Source organism: Lepisosteus platostomus, chromosome 5 (genome assembly GCF_059453375.1).
Source record: "Lepisosteus platostomus isolate fLepPlt1 chromosome 5, fLepPlt1.hap1, whole genome shotgun sequence".
Taxonomy (NCBI): Eukaryota; Metazoa; Chordata; class Actinopteri; order Semionotiformes; family Lepisosteidae; genus Lepisosteus; species Lepisosteus platostomus.
The window spans coordinates 14,537,115-14,564,756 of NC_142615.1; the positions used below are offsets into that span (position 1 = coordinate 14,537,115).

General features: G+C 46.9%; 2 protein-coding genes, 1 long non-coding RNA gene and 1 other non-coding gene across 6 annotated transcripts; 1 reads left to right on the top strand and 3 right to left on the bottom strand.

The window, feature by feature from the left end:
- Positions 1-843: 843 nt before the first annotated feature.
- Positions 844-915, bottom strand: trnam-cau (transfer RNA methionine (anticodon CAU)). The gene has a single exon. It is a non-coding gene; the product is annotated as a tRNA-Met (tRNA).
- Positions 916-4,548: 3,633 nt separating this feature from the next.
- On the top strand, positions 4,549-6,958 carry LOC148663860 (zona pellucida sperm-binding protein 3-like). Its single transcript, XM_088630892.1, has 5 exons — positions 4,549-4,558; positions 5,724-5,898; positions 5,976-6,093; positions 6,292-6,424; positions 6,951-6,958. The coding sequence occupies exons 1-5, from the start codon at positions 4,549-4,551 to the stop codon at positions 6,956-6,958; spliced, it is 444 nt and encodes a 147-aa protein (XP_088487018.1).
- Positions 6,959-9,794: 2,836 nt separating this feature from the next.
- Positions 9,795-16,100, bottom strand: LOC148663861 (uncharacterized). Of its 3 annotated transcripts, XM_088631415.1 has the most exons (7): positions 15,985-16,098; positions 14,552-14,694; positions 14,002-14,140; positions 12,403-12,729; positions 11,910-12,188; positions 11,532-11,819; positions 9,797-11,293 (listed from the first exon to the last, which is right to left on the bottom strand). In XM_088631415.1, the coding sequence occupies exons 3-7, from the start codon at positions 14,090-14,092 to the stop codon at positions 10,770-10,772; spliced, it is 1,509 nt and encodes a 502-aa protein (XP_088487541.1). In that variant the 5' UTR covers positions 14,093-14,140; positions 14,552-14,694; positions 15,985-16,098; the 3' UTR covers positions 9,797-10,769. The 3 variants fall into 3 exon arrangements, with proteins under 3 accessions (XP_088487540.1, XP_088487541.1, XP_088487542.1); XM_088631414.1 differs by having other exon boundaries at positions 9,795-11,293; positions 14,002-14,694; positions 15,985-16,100; XM_088631416.1 differs by having other exon boundaries at positions 11,118-11,277; positions 14,002-14,694; positions 15,985-16,096.
- Positions 16,101-20,226: 4,126 nt separating this feature from the next.
- LOC148663862 (uncharacterized) lies at positions 20,227-26,174 on the bottom strand. Its single transcript, XR_015936449.1, has 3 exons — positions 25,786-26,174; positions 21,238-21,522; positions 20,227-20,920 (listed from the first exon to the last, which is right to left on the bottom strand). It is a non-coding gene; the product is annotated as an uncharacterized LOC148663862 (long non-coding RNA).
- Between the last annotated feature and the right edge of the window lie 1,468 nt (positions 26,175-27,642).

Below are 27,642 nucleotides of genomic sequence, written 5' to 3' on the forward strand. Positions count from 1 at the left end.
CACAGACTGCCAGAGAGAAGAGGAGAGAGAGATGGACAGATAAGAGCACACACAGCAAGAGACACATACGTCACATACACATACGTTACTTTGAAGCAAGTGTTCATTTCTTTTCTGGAACAAGTTGTTTCTGAACTTCAAGAAATTCATACAACTTCTGAAAGATAAAATACAAATCTTGCTTCTCAGGACAGAAGAAATGCTGCAAAGAAATGCCAGTGATTTGTGAAAAGCAATGGGAATGTGTCCCTGTGCAGCTGTTAAACAAAGGGCTGCTGGGTCAAACGCACTCAGGGACGTGCTTCAGATTGTGATGATGTAAACATAATCTCCGCTAAAAATTGAAGGGATTTGTTCGCAAACCCTCTTGAATGTTGCAGGAAATCTTCGTGTTTTACTCGTGTGCAACTACAACAAGTAAACAATTAAGTACCTAAGTCAATGTCCAAGAAACCATCCTCACGTGTGGAATTTTTCTTTAACTGGCTGTTGGGAGAATTCATTTATACACCCGTTGTATCCTTAGCAAAAATATTTTAAAATTAGAACACAGATTTGTTGGAGAACTTGACAATCCTTGACAATCATTATTAAATGAGCATTATACAAATGTGCGTTGATATTTTTAATATGTACCTTAATTGTAATGTATATATATAATTGCTTTGATATGGATGTTCATTTGAAGGAATTGAGGAAACTATGAAGGATCGCAGAACAACCAAAGATACATTTGGGCATCTGCTATTGGTAAAGATTAACGAATAAAGTAAGTGTGAAGCTTGCACACACACGAGAGAAAAAAATCAGTTTAAATTCACTTCATTATACTGACGGTGTGTATAGCAGAGGATGGTTTCGATCCATCGACCTCTGGGTTATGGGCCCAGCACGCTTCCGCTGCGCCACTCTGCTGACAGCTGTCATAGGGTGATTCAACACAACTGCTCTATCTTTGCTTTCTAAAAGTGCGCCCGAGATGAAAAGTCTAAACGGTAAACGCAGACGTCATTTTGAGCACTTGGTCTTTTATAGTACAAATATCACACGCTGCACTACATGGGCGTGTCTTCAAGATCGTTGAGAACCAAACCTTCTGCTTTCCCAAGCAACTGATTTTTCCTCCTTAATTCACAAATCTTCAATGAGAATCAGTGAAACGAAAACCAAACACATGTCCACACTAGCGTCCTAGTGTGAAAGAAAAATGATGGAAGCATTTGAGAAATAAGAAGAGTAGTCTGAACAGCTCCAGTCTATCAACTGCTCTACAAAGTGATCGCTACTTCCACACCCAGTTTATAACACTGAAAATGATTCAGGAAGCACAGCAAAGTTCTAAAAGCAGTGGTTGAAAAGCGTCTAGATACATAAAATGACAGTTTCTCAAAAGTAAAATCTTCAGCTTTTAAATATTGTCATCCACATATTTTCGTTTTTCTCTTTTTTACATAACACGCTTTCGAGAAATAGACTGTCTTGTAATGAAGGCTGCATTAGAAAATGTGTATCTAAATTAAAATCAGGTTTATGACTTCTGCGTTTTTCAGCTTTCTTAGCGCTTGGGTCTCGATTCAGATATTGCAATGAAAGCAACAGGGGAGTAAGTTTTCCTTTTCTAAATCAAAGGTGATCTGCTCACAAGGAAGTATAAAAACTTCAGCGTTTACTTTTTGAAGACCGCAAATTGTCGAAACACTATTGCTTCATAAGCTAATAAGTAACGTTTCTGAGCACGCATTGTATTACTAATGAACAAGTAATAGGTTTATTCCATGCTGAAAAAAAAAAAAGAAGAAAGAGAACACAACGTTTCGGCCGTGGAGCCTTCTTCAGGTGTGAGAGAGACAGGGCAGTAGGCAAAGGTAAAGTAGCGGGAGAACAAAGGTTGGGAGGGAGGAGGAGTGAGAGGCGGGAGCAGGGGACAGAAAGAGAGGCCAATCAAGAGGTGTGAAGTCAGAATGGGTGCAGAGAGGTGTGAAATGAAACTTCCAATGAATGGAGAAAATTTAAAAGAACAGTAATCTGTCGTTAAGGGAAGGGAGAATGTGTGATCCTAACTGCAGAATAATTTTAGTTTCGGTGGTCTTTCTGATGTATGAGTTCGGAAAACCGTCTTTGAGAACACAGACGGAGAGATTAGTGTGGTCATGGCCGTCAGAGGTGAAATGAGAAACAATGGGCTTGGAGAGATCTTTAATCTTCACAACCCTGACGTGTTCTCTGAAGCTGTCTCCGAGTCTCCTTCCTGTTTCTCCAATGTAGATGGCTGGGCATTTACTGCAAGAGATACAGTAAATAAGGTTGCTGGAGGTACAAGATGCTGTCTGGGTGATCCGGAATTGTCCTGAGGGGCCTTGAATGAGTGTGGTGGTGGCTGTGTACTTGCAGGTGATACAGCGAGCTCTGTTGCAAGGGAAAGTGCCTGGTGTGGATGGTTGTTGAGGGCGGTCAAGGGAGCTGTGAACAAGGAGGTTACGCAGATTAGGTGGTCGGCGATATGAGATGATAGGGCGATCAGAAAAGAGGGCCCCAACGGAGGGATCATCCTGTAGGATGGAAAAGTTCTGGTTAATGGTCCTGGGGATAGGAAGTGTGTTAGGGTGGTAAGGAAGCACCAAGGGAATGCGGTTGTTACGGCGGGAGTTCCTGATCGGGTTGATGGTCCGGGGGGTGTTTTTGGCTCGGGCAAGGGCCCTGTCAATCACACTGCTGGGATATCCTCTGTTGATAAAAAATGAGTACATTTCGAGGGCTTGGTTCTCGAAGTCGATGTCGTCGCTGCATAGTCGTCGTAACCTAAGGAACTGTGAAAAAGGAAGAGAGTTTTTAGTGTGGTTGGGGTGAAATGAGCTGTACAGGAGGTAGCTGTGTGAATCCGTGGGTTTGTAATAAACTGAAGTGGACAGTCGGGGGTAGTTGATGGAAGATGGAAGAAGGTGGAAGAAGCTACCCACTTGTATTACTAATGCTGTTATTAATAAAAAAAAGCTTAAATTCACATAATGGAATTTGGACGGCTCAAAGTAGTCTATTCCTTGTACAACTAACTTGCCCGCTGAGTAGAGTTTTAAGCAACGGCAGCAGATATAGCAGTAATAGCAACAGCGTAGAGTGTCACAACACTCTATGAAAGAATTGCGGCTTCAGATCGTTTTGTTCTGTTGAAGCTGCCTACAGGCTCTGAATTGTTGACATTGGCTGTGATCTTCTTTTTTCAGGTTTCATGAAATTCTTCACATATTTGAAATATTTCATTCGGGTTCGCCTAATACACGGTGCAAACCGTACCTGCAGCAGAATGCTGTGGCACATGAAGCCCTATTGTTTGCCGGTTGTAAGGATTGAGGTGCGTACTACAAATCGAGCAAGCGAAAAGAAAATTAAACAGGAGTCACTTTTTGGATTGCTAATTCATTGTGCTCTGCTCGTCTAGGTTCAAATCCTATCCTTGTCATGGTTAAGGCCTGAGACGTGTATGTTTTTTCTAAACGGTGTTTGCATTTGTTTCCTCTTTTACTCCTGTAAACTCAGGATTTTATTTCCTTGGTGGCAACAATACGCTTCTGTACAGTAAATGGTAGATTCTGCTTTCAAATTAGCTGCACCAGGCATTCGGGTACAGAAAAACACAGGGATTTAAAATTCAGGAATATGAATGGCCAATTGCTTACAGCTAGGGTTTTTACGTTTTCTTATTTAGCGATTTGTGTATCAATCTTTTAACAATTCATTAAAATGCTAACAATATGTAAAATCAAAACAACAGCACCGTTAAATGCTGGGGAGACAGGTAGTTGTTTTTTTCAATCAGATGCCAATCTCTAATGCTGTGTGTGAGAGCTTATGTATCTTTCCTTTTCTCACATTTTCTGACAACTATTCCAAAGGGGCACCCTGTCAGCTCCTAATACTTTTTAAAAGTCTGCCTGCATGTTTGATTATTGTCGTTTTATTTAGAAAAAGTTCAATATTGATCAAAACTAAAGAAAATTAGGATCACGAATTAAAACAGGGCTGAAGATACGAGTCGCTCTTGAATCAGAGCTGGGCGACATGGGCTTCTGTTCTGATATGATTGTACGAGAAGCAGGAGGAATCTCTTCTCTCCTATGGAGCATGAGCTGAATCAGGAGTGAGACATTTCGTATGCTCGTGCATATGTTAACGCATGCATATGTTAACGCATGACCTACATCGTAAAACTAAATTAAAAAATAACATTAAGTTGTCAAAGACATTCATTTATATACAAACAAGAGACAGACATAGTAATGATTCTACATTAACTTGTCCTGCACTGATCAGACTAATTGAAATGTATGAAAGCCCGTTTCCGCCAGGGAGTTACAAAAAAACGCGCTATGGTATCGCAGAATTCCGACTAAGTAACTCAGAATTGCGACTTAGTAACTCACAACTCCGACTTTATATCTCACATTTGCAACTTCGAAATAGCCCATATTTCATTGTCTGTCCTTTTGTTATTGTAACGGATTATATATCCGGGTCTCTGTGTGTAATTGATTACGTTGATTGAGCGGCAGTATGACCAGGTGTGCGGTAGCAGGTCCTGCCAGTATAAAAACCTAGTCACAGCGTTCACACTTTATGCTTTCTTGCTTCAACACAGTTTGGTGGTTTACTTATTTTACTCCTGTAGCAATTGAGCGGGACGTTAATTTGGCGATGCGCTCGTTTCTCTTTGTGCTGTGCCTGTGCGCAGGGGCCGGGCTCCCCACACTGATCTCCGCCGGGCCGGCTGGCTGGGACTCTCGGGAATTGGCGCTCCAGGCCGACCTCCCGGCTCCTGAAGACGCAGCCCAGTTGGAGGACTTGAACCTGGCAGATGCGCCCTCCGAAGACCTGTCTGCAAGCGAGAACGACTCGCAGTCCTTGGCTCCCGACTTTCGCCGCCTTCCCGTGTCCAGAGACGCGTACTCGCCCTACTTCGACAAGGAGAAGATGAAGCCCGAAGCCGGCAGCCGCCCCTTACCCGCCTACATCAAGAGCGTCCTGTTTCCTCCCCAGCGAGGGCGGCAGCCGGCTCGCCCGGCCATCGGGGGCACCCGAGGAGTGGCCGTGTGGTGCGACTCCAGCAGGATGTACGTGAGGGTCAGTCGGCTCCTGTTCGGCTTCAGCTGTCGGCCATCGGAGGTGACCTTGGGTAACTGCAGCGTCAGCCGAACCACACGCCGTTACTTCTACTTCATCTACGGGCTTCACGAGTGCGGCACGGAGCGATCGGTAAGCGGGTCTTCATCTACAGGCAGTGTATCGATGTGAGCTGTAGGGCCAGTGTCGGGGTTGCCTTTCCTGGGAATATCCCTTCCTCTGTGACCCTGCAGGTTGTCCAGGGCCGCCTGGTGTACTCCAACACTCTCCGCTATGCGCCGCCCTCCTCCAGTGCGCCTGTGCATCGCTTCATTCCCTTCTCTGTGCCGGTCAAGTGCTCCTACAACAGGTAGGCAGGGCTCTGCTGCTGCTGAGAAGCTGCTGGGAAAGTTTCCAGAAGCCCCTCATCCCCTCTGTCCTGCAGGTTCCACTAGTCCTACAAGGTTGGCTATGTCCCCACATGGGCCAGGAGAAGGACCTTCTTCAAGGACCTGATGAACAAGCACAGCTTTGTCCTGCTCACCACCAACTGTAAGCTCCTTGAGCGAGTGGCTCCTCCTGCCTGCAGGGGGCGCTGTGTGCAGGTGTTATGCTGCCTCTCTCTCCAGCCCACTGGGTCCGGCTCTCTCCTAAGGATGAGTACTTCCTGGGTCAGCCCATGTACTTCCAGGCCACTGCCTACTTTGCCACAGCAGAGCAGAGGCTGTACATCCACTCGTGTTACGTAACGGAGAAACCAGACCAGCACTCCCAGCCCCATTTCCCCGTGATCGACAACTTGGGGTACGGCCTCTTCTGGGAGGAGAGGTGGGCAGGAGCCCCGAAAGCCTGCAGGGGTTCATCCTTGTCCTTGTCCCCAGGTGCATGGTGGACAGCAAGGCAGATGGCTGCCTGTCCAGGTTTGTCCCCTCCAAGCAGAAGGATGTGCTCCGCTTCACAATTGATGCCTTCTCCTTCCAGAAGAAGCTGTCCAGGAAGGTACTACTCTCAAAGGCTGCTCAGCCTTCCTGCTCTACTGATCCATTGTCTGCTTTTCCATCCATGATCTAGATGTGAACCAGACTGTGGCAGCTGTAGTGCCTAGAGCTGCCAGCTTGCCTTCACTGATGGCAGAAGGTCCTTCTCTGTCCCTCTATTGGCCTTGATCCCTTAATGCTGTGACTTTCCCTCTTGCAGCATGAAGTGACTGAGCTGTACATGCACTGTGTCATGGCTGTGGCTCCTTCTAAAGCAACACCAGGGACCAAGTCCTGCAACTACAACAGGGAGGCTAAGAGGTACTTCTGCAAGGAGCTCTGGGACATGCCAGGTGGAGGCCTCACCTGTCCTCCTCTCCTCCAGGTGGGAGGAGCTGTATGGTGACCATACACCTGTGAGTCCAGGTGTGCTGGCAGTCGGAATGAAGGTGGGTCTGGTTCTCTATCCCTTGTGGATGCATCTCTGCCCAAGAGACAACCATGCTTGGACAACTGAGGAATGATCCCATGCTGGACAAAGGGACTGTTTAGATGAGTAGCATCACTGTGGGTCTCTGGGTATAGCAGATCCCTCACTCCTGGGTGCTGCTTGTCCACAGGTACCAGGAGCCTGGTGACCAGCAGTCGGGTGGCTGTGGCACCAGTAGAAGCTCCTCTGGATGTGGGAGCTGACTGGACTGAGGATGAGGAGGGAGACCCTCAGAGCTCCAGTGAAGATGCTGAGAGCACCAGTGAGGATGTGGAGGGAGCAGAGGACTTTGGAGATGTTGGCCAGTGGACAGGTAGGGTCTGGCAGGAGGAGCTCCTGTAGGGGTGGGTGTCCTGCAGTTCAGCTGGATTGTTCTTCTTCCTCCCCAGGTGCCTGAAAGAAGGCTCCAGCCTCGCCCTTGTGACTCTCCTGCCTCCACTCGCCTTGTAATGGCAACATTTCAATAAAGCTGTGAAAGACCCTTCTGCCTGCCCTTGTTTCTTTATGGTTTATAGGTTTGAATGGGGTGGAGGAATTCAAGGGAAGTGAGACCCATTAATCAATGGAAGTACTGTATTTGTGGGGGTTCCCCTTTCAAGAATGCTTCCCGTATTGCTGCCAATGAGGACTGAAAATGGCTGGAGTAATAAAGCATCGTACTGGGGGAAGATGGCCACACTATTCCTTGGGCAGGTCATTGTGACTTTTTTTTTTTTTACTGGGGTAGAGACGGAGGTGTTCAATATACTGGAAATCCTCCTGTTTCCGAGAGGGGTAGTGCTTATGGAGTGTGAGTTGCTACTGTAGTGCCCAGTAAGAGTGAGATCTGGTGTCCTATTCTAGGCTGCACAAACTGACTAAAAGAAACACAAGGAAGGAATTGTCAACAGGGGCTTGGTGTAAAGTAGGACTTCCCTTCCTTAGCAGAGGAACAATACTGGTGCGCAAACATCAGTGAATAATGGTACAGTTAAAATCTCGGAGGTCTTGTCTTATGGGTGTTGGTTTCGTGGTAGTGGACAGTCATGAGAAGTATTAGGCTTGAGACTGGAGATCCCAGTGCTTGACTGGGAAGACAGGTGTTCACAACCATCTCTACCAGCAGCACAGACTGTGTAGATTGAGACTGAATGCTTACTACACAAAGCCTCTCCACTGTTTCAGTGTCCCATGTCATGGATTTCAAGTGAATCCTAGTCTCCCTTTGTGACTACCTATAATTTGCACAAATCATGATGGCCCACTAAGGCTGTCAATTTTTAGCCCTACTGCAGTGCCCTATTAAAGTTTCAAGGATTTAGAATAAACTATTTTATATAATGGTTCCGAAGGTGGCTTCTCAAAGCACTTGACAGAATTACAATAAGAATACACAGGATAAAACAATTTCAACAGATTGAGGAGAAAAGTAGAAGCAGAGGGGTAAAGAATGGAACCAGTTCAGTAAAGGCTCTTCTACAGAACAAGGTGTTGAGTCTGAATTTGAAGGAGTTTAGGGGAGGTGACTCTGGTATCCTTGGGGAGAGAGTTCCAGAGCTTGGGGGCATAACAGCAGAAGGCCCTGCCACCCATACAGTGTAGACGGGCTTGGGGGACAGTTAGGAGACCAGAATTAGAAGAGTGAAGGTTATGAAGTGGGGAGTAGGGTGATAATAGATCAAACTGCTACTGAGAAGCAACTGAAATGTGATGGCATGTTCTACAATTTATGCAAGACAAGTAATGTTAGGATTTTATGGAACAGTGGTAATGGCAGCACTTTTGAGGATTGTTGGTACAACGGCAATGCTCAAGGATTCATTTCTAATATTGAGGACAATGGGTTATATACCCATCGTTCTTACCAAAGGATCAGAGACCTTTTGCTATATAAAAAGACTCCTTTCCACCACTAATTTATACAGGTTTGGTTCATTTGGGTTTTATCAGTTAAACATTTAATATTGTATTTGTCAGTTTGTTGATGCCTGTATATCACAGTGATCTGCACACACATCTTTGACTGAATATGGGCTGCCAAACCTCTCCACCAAACTTATGTATCACGGTAGGTACACAAGAAGTTTCTTTGTAATAACAGGGTTGGTGCCAGTAGTCAGATTGGGTCAATTGCAAGGTAAGAACAGCATCGCATTAACTGGAGATGATCCAGAGATTAGCATGCAGCTCTGTACGCCAGATAACTACCGATTTGCAACGCGCTCGTCTGCTGACTTTAGTCCCCTGCTCAGTAATCACAATGTTCCCAATTGCAATGAGCCCAAGGAAACAGCTGCTGCCCTCTAGAGGACACTACAGGACAGGAGTAAGTACAATTCCTGCAATAGACTAAGCAGTTTAGTGCCAAACTAATGGAACAGTGATTCCTATGGGACAGTTCCGAGTGTAGTAACAGCTTAATACTGAAATAATATAAACACCTCGTGATCTTAAGAATCTGTCGCTGTTAAAAAGTATTGTAATAATAAGCTAAAACTGTACTGCAGCCACAACACAGTAGACCTGATCATACAGAAAGATGTCACCACTATGTAGTATGCTCTCTGAAGGCACCAGTTCTGTAGGGTTTGGGCATTTACTGGGACAATTATTAATTGTAGCAGTAAATCACAAAATGATTCTTTTAATGGCTTTAGAATCCAGCCATGTGATATAACTCAAACAATGCACACACACAGGTACTAATACACGAGGATACATTTATTAATACATAGAATATGCATATAAACCTAACAGATCTTATCGAGAGGGTTATCGGAATACAAAGGGTATATATTCAGTTACCAAGAGTTACATATATCAAGAGGACATACATTCAGTATATCATTCATTTAGACCATTGTAATTGAACTTGGTTACAACTTCTACATTAGATACTCAAAACAAGTACATAACTCTTAGGAATTAAATTGATATCAACTGGTTGGGATAACAATTGAAATCTCGAGCTGTAATGCATTGAAGTTGAATACTCATTCAATCTCTGGGGATTCAGATCTCCTGCGGGCACAAAGAAACAGTTGCAGGCTGTTGCTGTCCAATCCGCGCTCTCTGGCTCGGTGCCAGGCTGTGCTGTGCGGCTTGCGACGGTGCGCTGCTGATGCTCACTGACCGGCTAGTTAGTGTTGGCTTTAACTAGCAAAGTTTGTGCACAGGAGAAAAGATGACTGTGGGTCCCAGCAAGTCAGGAAGAGGACCGTTTCGTTCCTAATGAAGAGCTAGTTCTGAATAGTGATTCAGCTGTCCACAGTTCTGACCTGTTCACGAGGCTGGCTGCTGGGCTAACCTCGGGTGGATCCTCTGGTTACTCTCTGGCAACCTCCGCTCTAGACTCTTAGAACAAAGGAAAGTTCTGGCACTCGGACACACTGACCGTTCCGTGGTTATCCGGGCTGAGTCTCAGGATGGTCAGGAGGCGCGCTGCGAAAATGTCCTGCCCTTGGGAGCCTTCTGCTCCTGGGCCGTCCTGCCCTGGAATTCTCCTTTGAATTCCCTTTAGAAAAGTCCACAGAATTCTTCTCAGGCTCTCTGTGTTGCCTGTTTTTACCTGGAGAAACTTTAGCTCGTTGATTGGCTGAAAGTTCCAGGGGCATCAGAGTCCCGCGTGGGTTACTCGGCCCTACCAGTCCCTGATTGGTTGATCAAGGTGATATATGAGTCACTTACTCCTGACACTTATCTGGCACTCCCTAGACAGATAGGCGCCAATGGATGACCATTGATCATGATAGCCAGGCTTAGCTAAGTGCATCCCCCTTTGGGAGCTGTCCCTTATCAAAAGAAAACATCTTTAAATCAGCCTGCATGAATAGTTGCTGCACCACAGAGATGAAGGGAGAGATGAGGCCTCAGTTGGGAAAGCACAGCAACACTTAATTCTGTCTTATTAACAAGCATTGCCGCTACACCCCCAATATACTGCCCTGACTCTCCTCATCACCCCTGCAGTCTGTCACGCCCCACACTCTCCCTCGCAAACGACGTTACATTCCCGGAACCTCTGCTTCCCAATCTCATCCCTGATTGAACCCAGCACATTCTCACATGCATCAGATTCCTCAAATTCTCACTCCCTAACCAATCATCCAATCACACCCCTTTCCTTTCAGTATTTAAACCCCCTTCGCACACCTTCCCACGCTCACTATTGAGAAGCCTTTCTTAGTATTCTCCAGTGTGCGTTTCCAAACCTTTTGACTGATCTCCCGTTACGAATCTTCTGCTTCCGCCTCTTGACCTCGCCTTCTGGATTTTGCCTTTGAATTGTTTTGGATTTCTCTCGTTACCGGACCCTCTGCCTCCCTTAGCGACCCAGCCTTTGGATTTCGTCTTTTGGTTTGTCCCTTTGCTACTCTGTGCCCTGTGGGATTCCGGTCACGCATAAGGATCCTTCTATTCCACGTATCGGTTTCGTGACACAGTCTGTGTCCATTGGAGACAACAGGATCAGAGTGTCTGTCTCCTGTCTCCTCAGTCACCTGGACACCAGGGACCTGAGGACAGACTCCATTCTGACTACCAGTTTCTGGTTGATCTGCTGGAGGACTGATCGCTGAGCTGCTGTCATTCGGGGCATCATCTCTCCTTGTCAGTTCATAGGTCCCGTCATTCCTGATCGTCGTCCTTGATCTCCTCATCCCGACCCATACTCCCAGGATTGCCAGGATGACTCCAGCAACACCAACACCAGTGACACCAGCAATCACTCCGACAGACCTGTGACGAAGAGGGTCTGATGTAGGAAACACAGAGGAGACAAAACACAGCTCGTCACACCTTCAAGAAGACATGAGGAGTCTCTTCCGATAGAGATACTGACCAGCAGACCTCTGATCTCTCTCCACAGGATCAAGAACTGGAGAAACTCTTTACACTCGAGAATGTCCTGCGGTTAAAAACCTCAAACTGAGAACAAGAAGTTAAGGGTTACAAGATTTGAGGAGTTCTCCTGCACCTCAGTCTAGTCTTACCCTCCACAGTGAGAGAGACAGTGCTGACGGCCTTCTGGATGTGTGAGAGCAAAACTGTATAGATCCCCTCATCAGACGCCCTCAGGTCCTGCAGTCTCAACTCCTGATTCTCCACCGACACTCTGTCTCTGTACTGGGGGACACAGCTGGCTGTGCTGTTCTGGACAGAGCACACTGAGGTCCAGTTTCCACCTCCTACAGGATCAAACAGCACCTCCACTGGCTCTCCAGTGAGCAGAGGGACAGACAGAGAGGCTCCAGGCTGCAGGGTGACAGTGACTCTGTGAGCTGAAAGACAATCAGGATAAAGGATGATATAAGAACACACTCTGTCAAGAATATAGAGCCCTCTAGTGACCCTACTGTAGATCTGCTCACCTCCCACAGTGACTGTCACAGTGCTGATGGTGTTTCCCTGAAGGTCCCTCACTGTGTAGCTCCCCTGATCAGCTGGAGTGAGGGAGCGCAGTGTCAGAGAGCTGTTCTGCACTGACACTCTGTGTTCATACCCGGGGTCAGGGGGCCCTGCGCTGCTCAGTAAGACTCTGGAAGACTGGGTAGATCCTGCAGGATCAAACAGCACCTCCACTGGACCAGTAGTATGGAGAGGGAGAGACAGAGAGGCTCCAGACTGATGGGTGACATTTTCTTCATGAGCTGAAAGCAGAGAGATGAACATCAGAATGTCAGCTGGGTTTGGATTATTTTAGTTTGCAGACTTTGAAAAGAACATTGAAAACAGCCTTGGAGTCTAATAAAGATGGACAGTGTAAGAACTGGGGACAAGATTATCCAGATGTGAACATTATCAGACACCTCCCACAGTGGGCTCAGCTGGACGCTGTTAAAACCGAGACTCGTGAGCTGTTACCTGTGACAGTGAGATAAGTGTCCTCCAGGAACTGCAGGTGGTCTCGCTCGGCTTCCCGATAGCACTCATACAGGCCCGTGTCGGAGAACGTCACAGCAGCGATGGTCAGGGAGTAATTTCCCAGTCTGGCCTTGTCTCCGGACATCTGGGCTCTGTGCTCGAACCCGGGTCCAGAATGAGGTCTTCCACCTTCGACATACAGCACAGGTCTTCCTGTAGACAACACCCATTTTACAGCAGGCTGGTCCACAGGGGCTGGATCCTTGGAGATGCAGGGCAGTGTAGCCGAGTCCAAAAATCTCACAGTGACAGGGCCAGCACAGGACTCTGGGAAACAACAGACGTGGTTTCAGACAGGCCTGGGGATCACCAAGGGGAGACATGCTACCCCCCTCCTCCCCCCCACCTGCTGTCAGCTCCAAGAAGTTACACACGCACACTGAAACCCTCCGCGTTTACGGTGAGTTACACTAACGGATGGTGTAATTTCAGTGTCTTCCGGTGAGGATATTATCAATTAGCCATCTCATTTGAATACCGGTATTTCTGGGCTTTTATTGTGACCAGTCAAAATAATTGTCTCCTTATTCACAGTGTAACCACAAGAGCTGCCGATGGAACCACAACTGCACTGTTAAAATAGCATTAATTGGCAGGTCCAAACTTGGTAGCTGTGAGTTGTCTTTTTTTTTAAGAAAACTGAAATAAAGTTTCAAATAGTTCAAATAAAGAGACAAGGGAGTCTCTCATTCTCATTTTGAATAAGCAGTTCGAGAATGTTTAAAAACATCAAACCAGCCTTCGAGCCACCTATTTATAAAGAATAAAGAATAAGAAACTGCTTCGCATTAAAAAACAAACTGTACTATTTTAAAAGCAAATGGAATAAACATGGAAAGTACACAGAGAACTGGATTCAACAGGATGTTTTGCTTTGATAACCATGTACTAAGCTGCCCTAAGTGGTTTAATAACATATCAGCAAAACACTGGACACTCACCCATCCAGCCCCCACCTGGATGATGCAATGGCAGGCATAGTGCACCAGTCCTCTCCCCACAAACCAGCTCTCAGTGGGGAGGAGAGCAGAGTGGTGAAGCCAGTTCAGAGAGGGGGTTTATTAGGAGGCCATGATGGGTAAAGACCAGGGGGGGAATTTGGCCAGGACGCCGGGGTTACACCCCTACTCTTTCCGAGAAACACCCTGGGATTGTTAATGGCCACAGAGAGTCAGACCTCGGTCTTACATCTCATCCAAAGGACAGCACCTTCTTACAGTCCAGTGTCCCAGTCATTATACCAGGGCATCAGGACCCACACAGACCACAGGGTGAGCACCCCCTGCTGGCCCCACTAACACCTCTTCCAGCAGCAGCCTCAGCTTTCCCAGGAGTCTCCCCTCCAGGTACTGGAAAGGCTCACACTATCTGAGTTTCAGTGGGGGGGGCTGCCAGCTGGGAGCTGCAGGGTGATACACCTGCCGGCTAAATGTAAGAACTGTTCCGGCGCCTCCGGGATCGTGTCGCGACGGTGGAGGAAACTGAACTCCAGCTGGAATCTGAAGGGAACTTGAATCGAAAGCCCGGAGCGTCACCCACCCGTGGTCCAGAGCACCAGTAAAAAGGCAGCAGGGATTGTCGGGAGGGCCATCCTGCCAGGAGGATCCCGGACGAGAGTCGACTCTCCCATTCTGCAGCTGAAGCGACACTGAATGGTCGCTGCAAAGACCGCGCTGGTCTGTAAGGGGGAGATAAGAGATGTTTCAGCAAGAAAATTGGCATTGCCCCCTCCTGCCATAAGTGAATATAAACTGGGTAGAGAATACAAATGGAAAGACAGATTAACAGCTTGGATTCCCCCCCAAGGCAAAAACAAAAATCGTGACTGGGCAGAAGGTAACATCTCAGATAAACAATGAAACACTACAACGCTGGTTCCACCCATTCAGAAGACAAAAAAAAAATCAGTTGAGTTTGTGTCTTTTGCAGGAGGCTACGCCACAGAGTCCTGGGTCTCCTGAAAAAAGGAAAGCGACCTGAAACTGCTCGGGAGCAACTTGCAACGGCACGAACAGGCACACACGCAGAGCCGACGAGCGCGGTGGGTTTCACAGTGTGTAGGACGGGGGGCGACTTCACGGATTTCAACCTGTTCTCAGCAGCAACCGAGTGTTTCCGGGGATCCGGAGCCTGGTGGCCCACAAACACACGCCTGGTGGTTTTGGGGTCTAGTCGAGTGCTCGGCTACATGGACGTCGTAAGGAGAGGGAACGGGTAAAGGTTTATTCCGCGCTGAAAAAAAAAGAAAAGAGACAACACTTCGGCCTCGACTGCTGGAAGGGGAAATAAAATCTCACACGTGTATCTAGAAACTATCGGAAATATCGCCGCGAAGCGACTTCTTAGGCTCCCTTAGGGAGTGAAAACCAGGTCTGGGGAGGTCACCAGGTCCAGCGCTGGGGATCCCCGGTTTGACCAAGCGGGTGGGGGAAAGGAGCCTTTCCCCGCCATCTTTCACATTCCATACACCCCGTTGTTCTTGAATATTTTTAAAAAGGTCAAAGTCCTATTAGGATGGAATATTTATTAACTCCTAGTTTATACCGACGCCAGACTTTCGCATTTAGATGCTGAATTTTAATACCTCAGAAATGCGAGATGACGCGTGTGAATACGCTCGGGCACAATTCTGTGAGTTTGGTCCAACTGAAACCTTTCGGGGATTTTTAACTCATTAAAAAGCCCATACAAATCTAGAATATTTCCAAGTGTACGAGGGAGTGTACGAGTATAGCCTGCTTGATCTCGGGAGGGTGTTAGAAGATGCTTTCAGCTGGCAAGAAAGCTCTATTTCCGCTTGGTGGTTTATGAACTGAAAGTCAGCAGTTTAGTGTGCTTAAAAAGATTTAAAACGGAGTTACGTCGACAGAAAAAGACTATCGGAGGTGAAGGGCTCCGTTAGGCTTGATAGAGTTCACGAGCCCTCTTCATCAACCTATTTTAACACCCTCCTGCCAGAACAAGGAAGAACAAAACCCTTTTATTTGTGCCGAGGTACAGTAGGTCATCCGCAGATCCGCAAAACACGAAAACTCCGGCATTTCTACTCCACTTGAAGCACTTTCCCTTTACAAAACCCGACGCGTTTTAAACTTTTAAGCAAAGAGAGACGCGTATTTAAACGGCAAAGGACTAGTCCAAAAAGATTCTAAGCGAATGACGAGACGGCTAAAAAAAAAAAACAACCACGCACTTTCTAGTCGCCAAATACGTGTGTGCATTTTCTATCTAAAACTAGCAGGGGGGCTGAGCATTTGGTTCACAGAAATCGAAAATAGGGGGAGCTGCTCGCCTCCTTTCTAAATCCACTCCCTTCTGTCTGGAATGATGCAGCTCGCAGCGGTTAAAATCGAGCTCTTCCCACCTGAGGATCAGTCGCACCTCCGCGCTGAGGAAGGTGCCGGGATCAGCACACAGCTCTGTCCTGCAGCAACACGCTCGCCAAGAGAGATTTCAGACTCATCCCGGCTGATATGCTATTTGCCCCCCCAGCAGTGATGTCTGAGGTCCTCGCACACTCACCTGCGCGTCCAGTCCGCCGGCTCTGTACTGCGTATCAGCTATTCTGCCATCCCGGCTTGTCTGCCGAGTTTCCGACAGTTTATATGCACATTACAGCGATACCAGTACCGCCTACTACGTGAGAATAAGATCAGAACAGCGAGGCTTTAGCTTCTACCCATAACTCCGCCCATTGCCACACCGATATCCGCGGGGATACCTGCGAAACTCTTTTAAATAGCAGACCCGTGACGAATTATACATATGGCAAATCCGTTGGCTTTGGGCCTAATCAGAAACCTGATTTGCACGGGTCAGGGTGGCGAATGTGCCGTCGCCTCAGAGTGTCTCCGTGACTTTTCTTAGAACGAGCGACTACAGGATAGTTTAAGGCCATGCTTTAAAAATAATTAGATCCCGTCAATGAATGAGTGAAATAAACTGGCAGAATCCTGTTAGGTAATCTGAAGAAAATTGAAATACCCCCACGCGGGATACGACGAACACACGAGTCTCCCCCCCTGTCAGTTGCTAAGAAGTTGCGTTTTGGCCTGCAGTTCTGCGCTAAACTTGAGTTGAAGTTCCTACGTTACTGCCCAGGGGTCTCTCCCACCTGTGAGCTTAATAAACCACGAGCAGACCCTGCTGCAGGAATCCGGTACCGAGGATTAAACCGCTCGTCTACCGCGCAGGAAACTGAACAGGGGTTCGGAATCTCTGAATTATCCTGACCGGTTCACTGATCTGCGGGCCACTATCGATGTGCATTTATTAATCTGTCCAATGCACGTGATAATGTTGGGTTTTTAAGACAACTGCGTGTGGGCGCTGTATATTTCCTTAATCAAACCACACTTAAGTCATACGGAGATACTTCAGACGCGTTAAGAGAATACATCGGTAATTTATTCTTTTTTTTTTTAAATACAGGCTGCATTTATGTGCACGAGCTAAATAAATACACGTAAATGTAAGCCTGATGCACCTGCATGAGCTAAGTGCGTTAGTTCTTTTGGGCGGGTTTTCTCATTTCAACGGCTAATATTTTAGCGTCCTCTAGAAGATATAAACTTGGGGTTTCTTCGCAAGTTCAGAACAATTTTTAGTGCGGAGTTGGGAGACAACTTTCTGCGGGCAAGTTCATTGCAGTGCTTATGAACCTCGGGTACATTATTAACCAGCTACTAGTCCGTTATTTCTCCTAATTGCAATGGCACATTTAGGACACAAACAACCTACCCAGTAACACAAAAAGCAAAAGTCAGCGAAGGGATTGAAAGTCTCGTTTAGTAGCAGTGTCGAAGTCATTCTCGTGTCACGCCGTCGCCTCTGACCTGCGACGTGGGTTTAACGCGAGTGGGCACACGGGGTATCGCGTTGTCCGGTCGGGCGCACATTCTGTCATTTTTTAAAATACTGCCCCATCCTCGAGTCTGACTGGTCTCTCCGGTCCGCTCTTGGAAAAAAGAAACGAGAGGCAAAACAGCGACCCCAAGCTCAAGCGCCGGCAGAGAACACTTCTTGAACCTCGTACGAAGGGGGAGGGGGGAGAACGACATTAAATGTCTTCGACCGTCCGAAGAAACTGGGTATGATTCATGTTGTGTAAAAATGCTGCCCCGCTTTGTTTCAATACGTTCAACCGCGTTTGAAACGAAAGAACAACAGAAAAACAGAAACTCCCCCAAAGCAGAGTCCTTTGAACTAAGAATAGCGGGGGGAAATGTGTCACCGCCCCCACGAAGGCTAAAAACTAAAAATAGCAACATTGCAAATCCTGGAGATTTCAGGGCGGCGCCGAGAACGAACAGAAACTCTCTCCCGAGACGCCTTCCAGCGATCCGGCAGCAGAGTGGGCGTCTCCGTCACCTGCTCTGTCAGGCCGGGGGAACACGCAGACAACTGCAGCCGAGGGACAAGTTCGAGTTTTCTCGGGGCGAGCTGGAGGTGAACGAAGCGAGTATCGGAGAACAACTTAAGCCGAGGGTCGTTGCGGGTCCGGACCGGCCGGCTTCAAAGCGGGTGAAACTCTTCTTCTGCCGTCATCGCCATCGTCATCATCAGCAGCAGCAGCAGAAGGGGGTGAGTGACGAGCTCCGAGACAGAGGGGTTTTACAGATTCGGGGTCGATTTCTGGAGCTGAGAAAAGTGGGGGGATAGCGGGTGAACTGAGGCGTTAAAGAGTGGCCCCCGGAAGGGGGTCAAACCGGCAGTTTGCTGATGTGCGAAACGCCGGCAGGAAAACACAACACAGCAAAACAGAAACGCCGAGTTCTATCGTGACGCACCTGTCACCTGTCCCCCAGCAGGTTGCAACCTGTTGGACAGCGGTATCGCCGAGACCTGTTGGAAGCCGCAGAAGATGGCTCATCTCCACCCCGACACGAGCAAAAACCGAGCGATCAGCCGGAGATAACCCGATCCCAAATGAGATGCGTCAAGGTAATGAACAACACTCATAGAACTCACATTTTAAAATGACTGGCGTTATATAATAATATTAGTAATAACACTTTATTTTATATAGCACCTTTAAAGGCGGCCTCTCAAAGCGCTTTACAGAATAACAACAGCAACAAAAATAGGCTTATTAGTAAATCTGTATACATAATATGTACGAAACATCGTTTTAATAAAAAAATGCATTGTACATATCGACTGTAAAAACGGCACAACTGATGCGGGAGTGTAGCTCGGCGGTGATCATTTCCTTCGGGACGAAGCATTTGTAGGACATTTTGGTTACACGACCTAGCAGAAAAAAAAGATGTCGGACGAAAGGGGCAACTAATTGTAACAGTCAACTAAAATTGCGAACGAACCACAACACCACGGATCCCGTGTTCTAATGAGAGAGAAAGGTGACGTCAGAACCACACTTACAGGTACTCATTAACGCAGGGCCTGTAGTCCTGCGATGGTGATGTCTGAGATCGACTATTGAGAGAAATATCCCAGGGAGGAAAGCGAGCCGAAGTCTAGGCACACATCACTCGCGCTATCGCTGCCAAATCCAGTTCTCACTCGTTTTAACCCCAATGAAGAGCCCAGAGAATCATGCCGAACCCATCTCCAGTCCAGTGATGACCTGGCCCGCCGAGACTCACACGGAACCGGTCTCTCCAGACAGCCCCCCCCCATATCAGACAGCACCGGAGCTCAGGCCCAGCTGAGCAGGGCCGATCTGAACTGAACCGAACCGGCCCACCTCACACGCCTGCAGGCCCCGGGACAGTAGCACAGCTCCGGTAATATGGTCATTGTATCAATTCATTAGTTTACTTAATAAATCGGGCCTGCTGACGGGCTTGTTTACGCCGGCAAAAAAACAACAAACAGCCGTCGGACACCAGGAGAGTCAATATAATCCTCAGTGGCTTCTAACCGCACTGACCCCCCCCCCCCTTCTCCTCACACACACCGACTCGGTAATTACACATGTGACGGAGCTCTGTCGTACGGCTCAGAATATGAGCTTCGGCAGGTCTCAGATGTCACGCAGCGGCGAGCGGAACCCGACCGGGAGAATAACGGCTTCTGCCAGCCCCCGCTAAAACCTCGGAAAAACTAAAGTTGCTGCTGGAAGAGGTGTTAGTGGGGCCAGTAGGGTGTGCTCACCCTGCAGTCCGTGTGGGTCCTAATGCCCCAGTATAGTGATGGGGACACTATACTGTAAACAAGCGCCGTCCTTCGGATGAGACATAAAACCGAGGTCCTGACTCTCTGTGGTCATTAAAAATCCCAGGGCGTTTCTCGAAAAGAGTAGGGGTGTAACCCCGGCGTCCTGGCCAAATTTCCCATTGGCCCTTACCAATCATGGCCTCCTAATAATCCCCATATATGAATTGGCTTCATCACTCTGCTCTCCTCCCCACTGAGAGCTGATGTGTGGTGAGTGTTCTGGCGCACTATGGCTGCCGTCGCATCATCCAGGTGGATGCTGCACATTGGTGGTGGTGGAGGGGAGTCCCCATGATCTGTAAAGCGCTTTGAGTGGAGTGTCCAGAAAAGCGCTATATAAGTGTAAGCAATTATTATTATTATTATTATTATTATTATTATTATTATTAACAGTATTGATACCGCACAGCCGAGCTTCGCCATCTCAAATCAAGAGCGGCCGAAACTTGGCGTGGGAAGCGTCAGTTCACCAAATTACCCACAAGAGGGCGACAGAGCTACATGTTTAAAGACCACAATCAGGCCAGATATCCATTTAGCACTTCGAATTGAGAAATAACGTCTTTGCAGTAAGAAAGACCATTTTCGTACTTACATTAAGTGTTTATTTATAAATTATAGAATAGACAGAGAAAAGGGACAATTAAAGGCACTTACAACACTACATATAACATGTTAACTACACAATTTAAGAGTACTTTGAAATTATTGTGCTCTAGAATACAAACTGCACTTAAACCACAAATAAATACATGCATGCATCCACCTAATAATAAACTTCCAGAAAAAGATTCCAAGTCCATGTTTTCATGATATCAGCATTTGTATTTTTTGTGCTCCAAGAACGCTTACAAATAAGGAATGTGGGCCGTTTGGCACTTCATACCAAATTCACTCAACAATCTCATTTTGAACCCAGATTCCAGTCCAGTTTTTGAAAAATCTTTGAATCTGTGGATAGAAGATCAAAGCAGCTCAATTTGTAGTACAAAATCAAGCTTATAAAGTCTGTCTACATTTTGAAAAACAGCTGCAGCTCTTAAAGCCACACAGAGAGCTCTGCAAGACAGCAAAGCTGATACTGCTCTGTAAAATACTGATCTACAGCACTGCCTTCAGACTGGACGGTTCAGTTCCTGGACACCAGAGGTTGTGCTTCCTTTCCACCAGCGATTCCTGGAGCCCAGGAGCCCAGAGATCAGAGCTAAGAAGAGCAGCAGGAAGGGAGGGATCAGCTGGAGGAAAAGAATTGGAGAATTCCCTCCACCATCAGGATCTGCAATAATAGAGAGATTGTATTAATCTATCCATTTTCAATCATCATCTAAAGGTCATGGGGAAGCCCCAGATCTCTCCATCTCACACTGTCCCCGCATGTTGGACACACCTCTGTTCTCTCCCTCTCACACTGTCCCTGCACGTTGGACACAACTCCGATCGCTCCCTCTCACACTGTCCCTGCACACTGGACACTCACACTCACGCAATATTCAGAAACAAGTTTATGTTTCCATTACCACACATACCATTTTGACAAGAGCAGTGCACCTTTATAATGTTACAGAGAACTGAAATTGTCAGGAAACCTCTTACCTCCCACAGTGACTGTCACAGTGCTGATGGTGTTTCCCTGAAGGTCCCTCACTGTGTAGCTCCCCTGATCAGCTGGAGTGAGGGAGCGCAGTTTCAGAGAGCCGTCCCACACTGACACTCTGTCTCTGTACTGGGGGACACAGCTGGCTGTGCTGTTCTGGATAGAACACACTCAGGTCGAGTCTCCAGCTCCTGCAGGGTCAAACAGCACCTCCACTGGCTCTCCGGTGAACAGAGGGACAGACAGAGAGGCTCCAGGCTGCAGGGTGAGGACTTCTGAGTAAGCTGGGAAGAAAAAACAATCCAACTCAATCTTTCTGAAACAGGTGATGAGATTGAAAGATTTCTTTAGAATGACAAAAAAAAATTGGGTTGCACTGTGGCACAGTGTTTAGCATCGCTGCCTCACAGCACTAAGGCCCTTGGGCAAGTTCCTGGGGTGCTGTCTCTGTGGGGTTTGCATGTTCATGTGGGTTTCCTCCCACAGTCCAAAGACATGCTGGTGGGTTAACTGGCTTCTGGGAAAATTGGCCCTGGTGTGAGTGTCCTGTATGTGTCCTGTGTGATGGACCTGTCCAGGGTATGTGTGTCCTGTGTGATGGACATGTCCAGGGTATGTGTGTCCTGTGTGTATTCTGTCCAGGGTGAACCCTGCTTTATGCCCACTGATTGACAGAACAGGCTCCAGCTCCCAAAATAAAAACAGTTTATAAACAGATAAAACAGTTTCGTGTTAACCTTTACAAACAAAATGTTGCCATTCATGCTGAAGCAGGATCAATATTCACACTGCACATTTCCAGCTCTGCAATATCACTACCGAAACATACTGCAGAAGTCCGAGTGAGATCCCCAAGATCTGCTAACAAAGGCTATCTCAACATATGCGTTAGAGCATACAAAAGTGACTTGTACCAACGGCTGCAACAACACATGCCCCGCTACATGTGTTAAAAGGGATAATAATAATGATGATGATGATAATTAAAATAATTGCCTACACTTATATAGTGCTTTTCTGGACACTCCACTCAAAGCGCTTTACAGGTAATGGGGAATCCCACTACCACCACCACTGTGCAGCCACACCTGGATGATGCTCCAGTCCGCTCACCACACACCAGCTCTCAGTGGGGAGGAGAGCAGAGTGATGAAGCCAGTTCATAGATGGGAATTATTAGGAGGCCATGATTGGTAAGGGCCAATGGGAAATTTGGCCAGGACACCAGGGTTACACCCCTACATGGACATGTAACAAAATGCAATTTGACATGTTAAAAGTATGAAATATGACTTTTGTTTCTGGTTCTGTGTGCTGTATATAAGAACTCGGTACCCCTTGCATTGAGCGTGTCCGTTCTGCAGGACAGACCCAGCACATGTTGCTTTCCTTATTAATCTCAATAAACACTGAATCTGCACAAGACTGCGTCCTACTCCTCTGATGAAGAATTTTCCCACAGGACATGCTAATGACAAATGTAATGTTTTCCAGATTTTTCCACTATCATTTCTTCAACAGCGTCTGTTAGGGATCTGGTCTATTATTGTGGGGCTGGAACTGGAGTCTCCCCCCGTCACACCTGTAAGGACTCTAGCAGCCAAGAGAGGGGAAAAGCGACCTGTCGCTGGAAGACGTGCAGGTAAACGTTCTTGGCACGATAACAAAGGTTGCAAAAGACATCGACACAGAGGTAACTGAAAGCTGTGCAGAGCAACAAAATGAAGACATCGTTGCTAAAGTGCTGCCAGTCCAGGAGGAGGATTTCGTCTACTGACAGAGTCCAACGCGTCAGGAGAGCCAACATGTGGACTTGCAAAGCCCAGAGCCATCATTATAGGATTCATCAGAAGGATGACGAGGGACATGCTGTGGCGAGCGGCCAGAGAGAACGAGTCTCTGAAGGCCAAAGACCTGAGGATTGCAGAGGATCTGTCTGCCGAGGACAGGCACACCAGGGACCAGCTGTGGGAAAGAGATCCGTGGCCAGTGACTGTCCAGCCCAAGAGATCTCCCTGTAGCGGTTATGAACGCGGTTAATGCTGAACACGGTGGTGTTGTAATCACTTTTAAGGGTTTGAAGCTCGCAGTTCAGTAGCTTTCCCCCCCCCAGAGTTTTTTCTATATTGTTTGTGTCTTTTTCTATTTTCTCTATTAACCCCAGAGGTATTAGGAATATAGTTAAAAGAAAGGCGATTTTTCCATTTTGAAAAAAGAAGAGAGCAGACTTTTATTTTTATTTTTTTTTACAAGAAACTACTTGTCACCAAAAGATCAGCCTGATTTTCAGTTTTGGAAAAGTCAATGGGGGGATGACATTTGGATTTCTAGTGGTACTAATCATTCAGCCGGCGTTGCCATCTTAAAGGGGCACTTTAAAGGGAAAATTCTTTATTATAAGATAGTATGGATGCAGTCCGATGGCAAATCAGTTTAATGTCCGGGCTACAGGAATATGTCCAGGATTACACCATGTGTTGTGAACAAGCACCGCGAGACCCCCCTCCTTTCCTCTCGGTGGCGTTTCTGTCTGCCTTCGAGTCCAGAATACAGTATGTTCCTGCAGCCACATCTCAGTCAAACACACGATACTGCATTCCCTATACTCCCACCGCCTCCTCACCAGTGCTCCCAGCGCGTCCATCTTATAAGATAAGATCACTTTATTAGCCCTATACAAGTTCTTGCATTAGGGATTCATCTTTTCACAGACCCCAGCTTGCTCTCCATGAGACACACAGACAGGGAGAGAGAAGCTGGGGGTCAGAGCGCAGGGTCAGCTATTTATACAGCGTCCCTGGAGCCGTTGGGGTTCAGGGCCTTGCTCAGGGGCCCAAAGGAGTAGGATTCCTCTGCCAGCCGTGGGATTTGAACCAGCAACCTTCTACCCGCAGATCCTGAGCCACAGACCCACCGCACCGCCCTATTATTCGCTAAGGACCTCACATTTCCCATAATGATCGAAGGAAGATAGGACTTAAATCTCCTTCTCTTCGCGTCGCACCGGGCCCTGCAGCCTCGGCGTTTCCTCCTCAGCTCCTCTGGGACTGATGGCTTCTCCCCGGTTAGTAGAGCCGGACTGTGTTGGGGATGAGCCTTGATCCCATGGAGGTGGTGGCTGAGAGGAGAATGCTGACCAAGCTCACAGCCATCATGAACAACACCTCTCATCCGCTTCATGGGACTGTTACTGGGCAGCGGAGCACATTTAGCAATAGACTGCTCCAGCAACGGTGTTCAAGGGAACGTTTCCACAGGTCTTTCCTCCCGGCGGCTGTCAGGGTGTATAATGCTGCCCTAGGCTAGGACTGTTAGCCCTTCATTTGCTCCTCTATGGACAGCATGTTTACTCCATTGTACTTTTTGGACAATCAGTCTGTGTAAACCTATGCACATTTTGCACAGATTTTATTGTTTTTACAGTGACTATGATCAGCACATTTTCCACACACCTATGTATTTATTTATTTTTAATTATTTTGATTGTCTTTTGTTTTATAACTATTCTGATGTCTGTTTTGCTTGTCTTGGGCTGGACTGCTGTAACACATCAATTTCCCTACGGGATTAATAAAGTATTATCTATCTGTTCCTGCAGCCACATCTCAGTTAAACACACGATACTCCATGCTCTACACTCCCTCCGCCTCCTCACCAGTGCTCCCAGCGCGTCACGTGTGTAAACACTTACTCTGCAGCTATCTGCATTACAACCGGAAGCAAACAGTGGTCCGAGTAACAGCCAAAAAGTAGTATCTCGACTCCCTAGTATCCATCTTGTTGTGTGATCGCAAATCGACCCGCCGGCAAAGAAAAGAAAGAAAAACACTAACACCAACCGAAAGAAAAGAAAAGACGACAAAAAAGACACAGAGGTGCTGTAACAGGCAGGATGCCACCAGCACGCCTCCATCTCGAAAGAAATAAAAAAAAATACTCTTCGGATTATGGTCATCTTCCTTAGATAAAAGGACCGTTAACCTGCTGCTTGTCACTTCATGTGAGCTGCTTGCAACAATCGTTGTCCGTCTTGTTAATAAAACCATTCTACCATCTTGTGCGTCTTGGGCTGGATAGTAACACGCCACACACACCCAGGGATCATAAAATCGGCGATCGGCCTCACAAAACGTTGATCGCTCTATAATGCTTCGAGCTCTTAATCTATTATTAAGTAACCTTATTTTTTTAACTTTAATTTTGTGACTTGATCACATAATTTACTTCATTACGTCTGGCGGTTAAATGTTTGTTTTTTTTCCTCTTGTACCCGTTTCTGATCCTCTGGTTGTATTTGTAAATTATTTATTATTTAATTGTTTAATATTTAAAAAAAAAGATACGAGCACCACCTTACAAGTAAACGTTGCTCTGTTCGTCATAAAATCATGCCGTCGAGCTGGACTCCTGTGTTATGCGCAAGAACAACGGAAGAGATATCTCGGAAGCCACTGGAGCGTTCATCCCTCTTTTTGCAACATTTCGGAGTGCAAGTGCCTGGGGCCTGCGCATCCTGACCAAATCCAAGAAAAGGAAAGGTGACCTACCTGCCCCGAGGGGACGGAGTTTCTCCAATGTTAAAACATCACAAGATGTGTAAAGGCCGTTATGAAGGGCCGTCCACAATTGGGAGAGCCCCAGAAGCACTCAGACGAGTGAGAGACACCCCGGCAGGCTGTTTTTTGCAGCTCCCGAACTCTTTGCATCTCTGCGGCTTGGCATCTGTTCCTGAGCCCCGTCGATCGTTTCCCTTTCTTCATATTCTCTCTTTTTTCCCCTCACTCCGCTGTGAAGCAGTTCCTTCTTGGGTGTTTTCTAGAAACCCAGTGAGGAGTCGGGGAACCTCCACCGTCTCAATCAGCAATGGCGCACGTCTCCACTGCGCAGGCGCCGCAGCCCCACTGCATGCCAACAGGGCGTGACCGCTCTTCTATTTTTACAATACGTTTCTATACGCTAGAGCAGAGGTTCCCAACTTATTACAGCCATAAAAACTTACGCGGCCCACACAAGGACCAGCCCGTCCTCACCGTTTTGAAACGGGCTAGCTCTATACCTCACCAGTAGCCTAATCGACACCAGTAATCAGAGAAAATACGCATATACAAGCTACAAACATGGCTTTACAAAGACCGTTTATTGATTACAGAAGGAGTCCTGTCAGCACCTCACAAATAAATAACATAAAAAAAATATTTAAAAACTAAGGCACCAGTACAGCTCTTTTTTGATGATATCTAATAATGGTATGATGAAACGTTAGCCTTGTCAAAAACAAAACAACATTTTTTCCAGAAGTGCGAGGTAGCCGGTTTGTGCCAATGAACATATGAAGACGTTGAGAGAAAAATATGCACCATAACTATCAGAACAATTACTCAAGAGCGCCTTCTTTCTGGCTAGCTTAGTGAGGGGGCTGGTGCTCTCTGACAGATAATAATAATAATAATAATAATAAACTTTATTTTATATAGCGCCTTTAAAGGTGGCTTCTCAAAGCGCTTTACAGGATGAAAATAACAATAAATAAGAAGACTACAACAATAAATAAGAAAATTTCACAAGACAGGACACAATTATAATAACAACAATACAACAATAACAATAGAGGAGACCGTGGAAGATGGTATTAAGAAGAGCAGAGGGGTGAAGAATGGAAGCAGTTAAGTAAAGGCTTTTCTGAAAAGGAGGGTTTTGAGTCTGGATTTGAAGGAGTTCAGAGAAGGTGACTCTCTAATATCCTTGGGCAAGGAGTTCCAGAGCTTGGGGGCATAGCAGGAGAAGGCCCTGTCGCCCATACAATGTAGACGGGCTTGGGGGACAGTAAGGAGGGCAGAATTTGAAGAGCGGAGGTTGCGAGGTGGGGAGTAGGGCGATAAAAGTTCAGACAGGTATTGAGGTGCCAAGCCATGTAAAGCCTTGTAGGTGAGCATGAGGATTTTAAAGTCTACGCGGAATTTGACCGGAAGCCAGTGCAAGGACTCCAGGATAGGAGTAATGTGAACACTTGCACTAGATCTGGTCAGGATTCTGGCTGCTGAATTTTGGACATACTGCAGCTTGTTCAGAGTAGTTTTAGATAACAAATGGTGGAGGTCGGGCGCCAGAGAGAAAAGCTGCAAGCAGAGGTCTGGCTCAATATTAAGCTACTGTATTCGGTCTTTAGTGCCACCAGCGCAGAAACTCCAGTTTCACAAAGATATGTTGTCGGAAACGACATCAAAAATGTCACTGCTGTCTGAAAGACCAGGACACTCCGAAGTAACATGAAGCCAAAACTTGGTTAAGCATTTCTTTGAAAAAATCAATTTTAAAGCACTGTCACAGGATAGACTGTCTTCCTTTGTGCTCAAACTTGCGAGGGGCACTTCGCATAAACTCACAAAAGGATTTTCAATCCAGCT

Bases quoted from the DNA above. Each gene is read 5' to 3' on its own strand.
- LOC148663860 (XM_088630892.1), top strand. The intron at 5,899-5,975 runs GTACGGCCTCTT...CCTTGTCCCCAG, and splicing joins CCCGTGATCGACAACTTGGG to GTGCATGGTGGACAGCAAGG. The intron at 6,094-6,291 runs GTACTACTCTCA...TCCCTCTTGCAG, and splicing joins AGAAGAAGCTGTCCAGGAAG to CATGAAGTGACTGAGCTGTA.
- LOC148663861 (XM_088631414.1), bottom strand. From the start codon at position 14,347: ATGGGTGGAACCAGCGTTGTAGTGTTTCATTGTTTATCTGAGATGTTA. The intron at 12,730-14,001 runs GTGGGTGACGCT...GTTGTTTCCCAG, and splicing joins ACTGGTGCTCTGGACCACGG to AGTCCTGTGCTGGCCCTGTC. The intron at 12,189-12,402 runs GTAACAGCTCAC...CTCTGCTTTCAG, and splicing joins CACTTATCTCACTGTCACAG to CTCATGAAGAAAATGTCACC.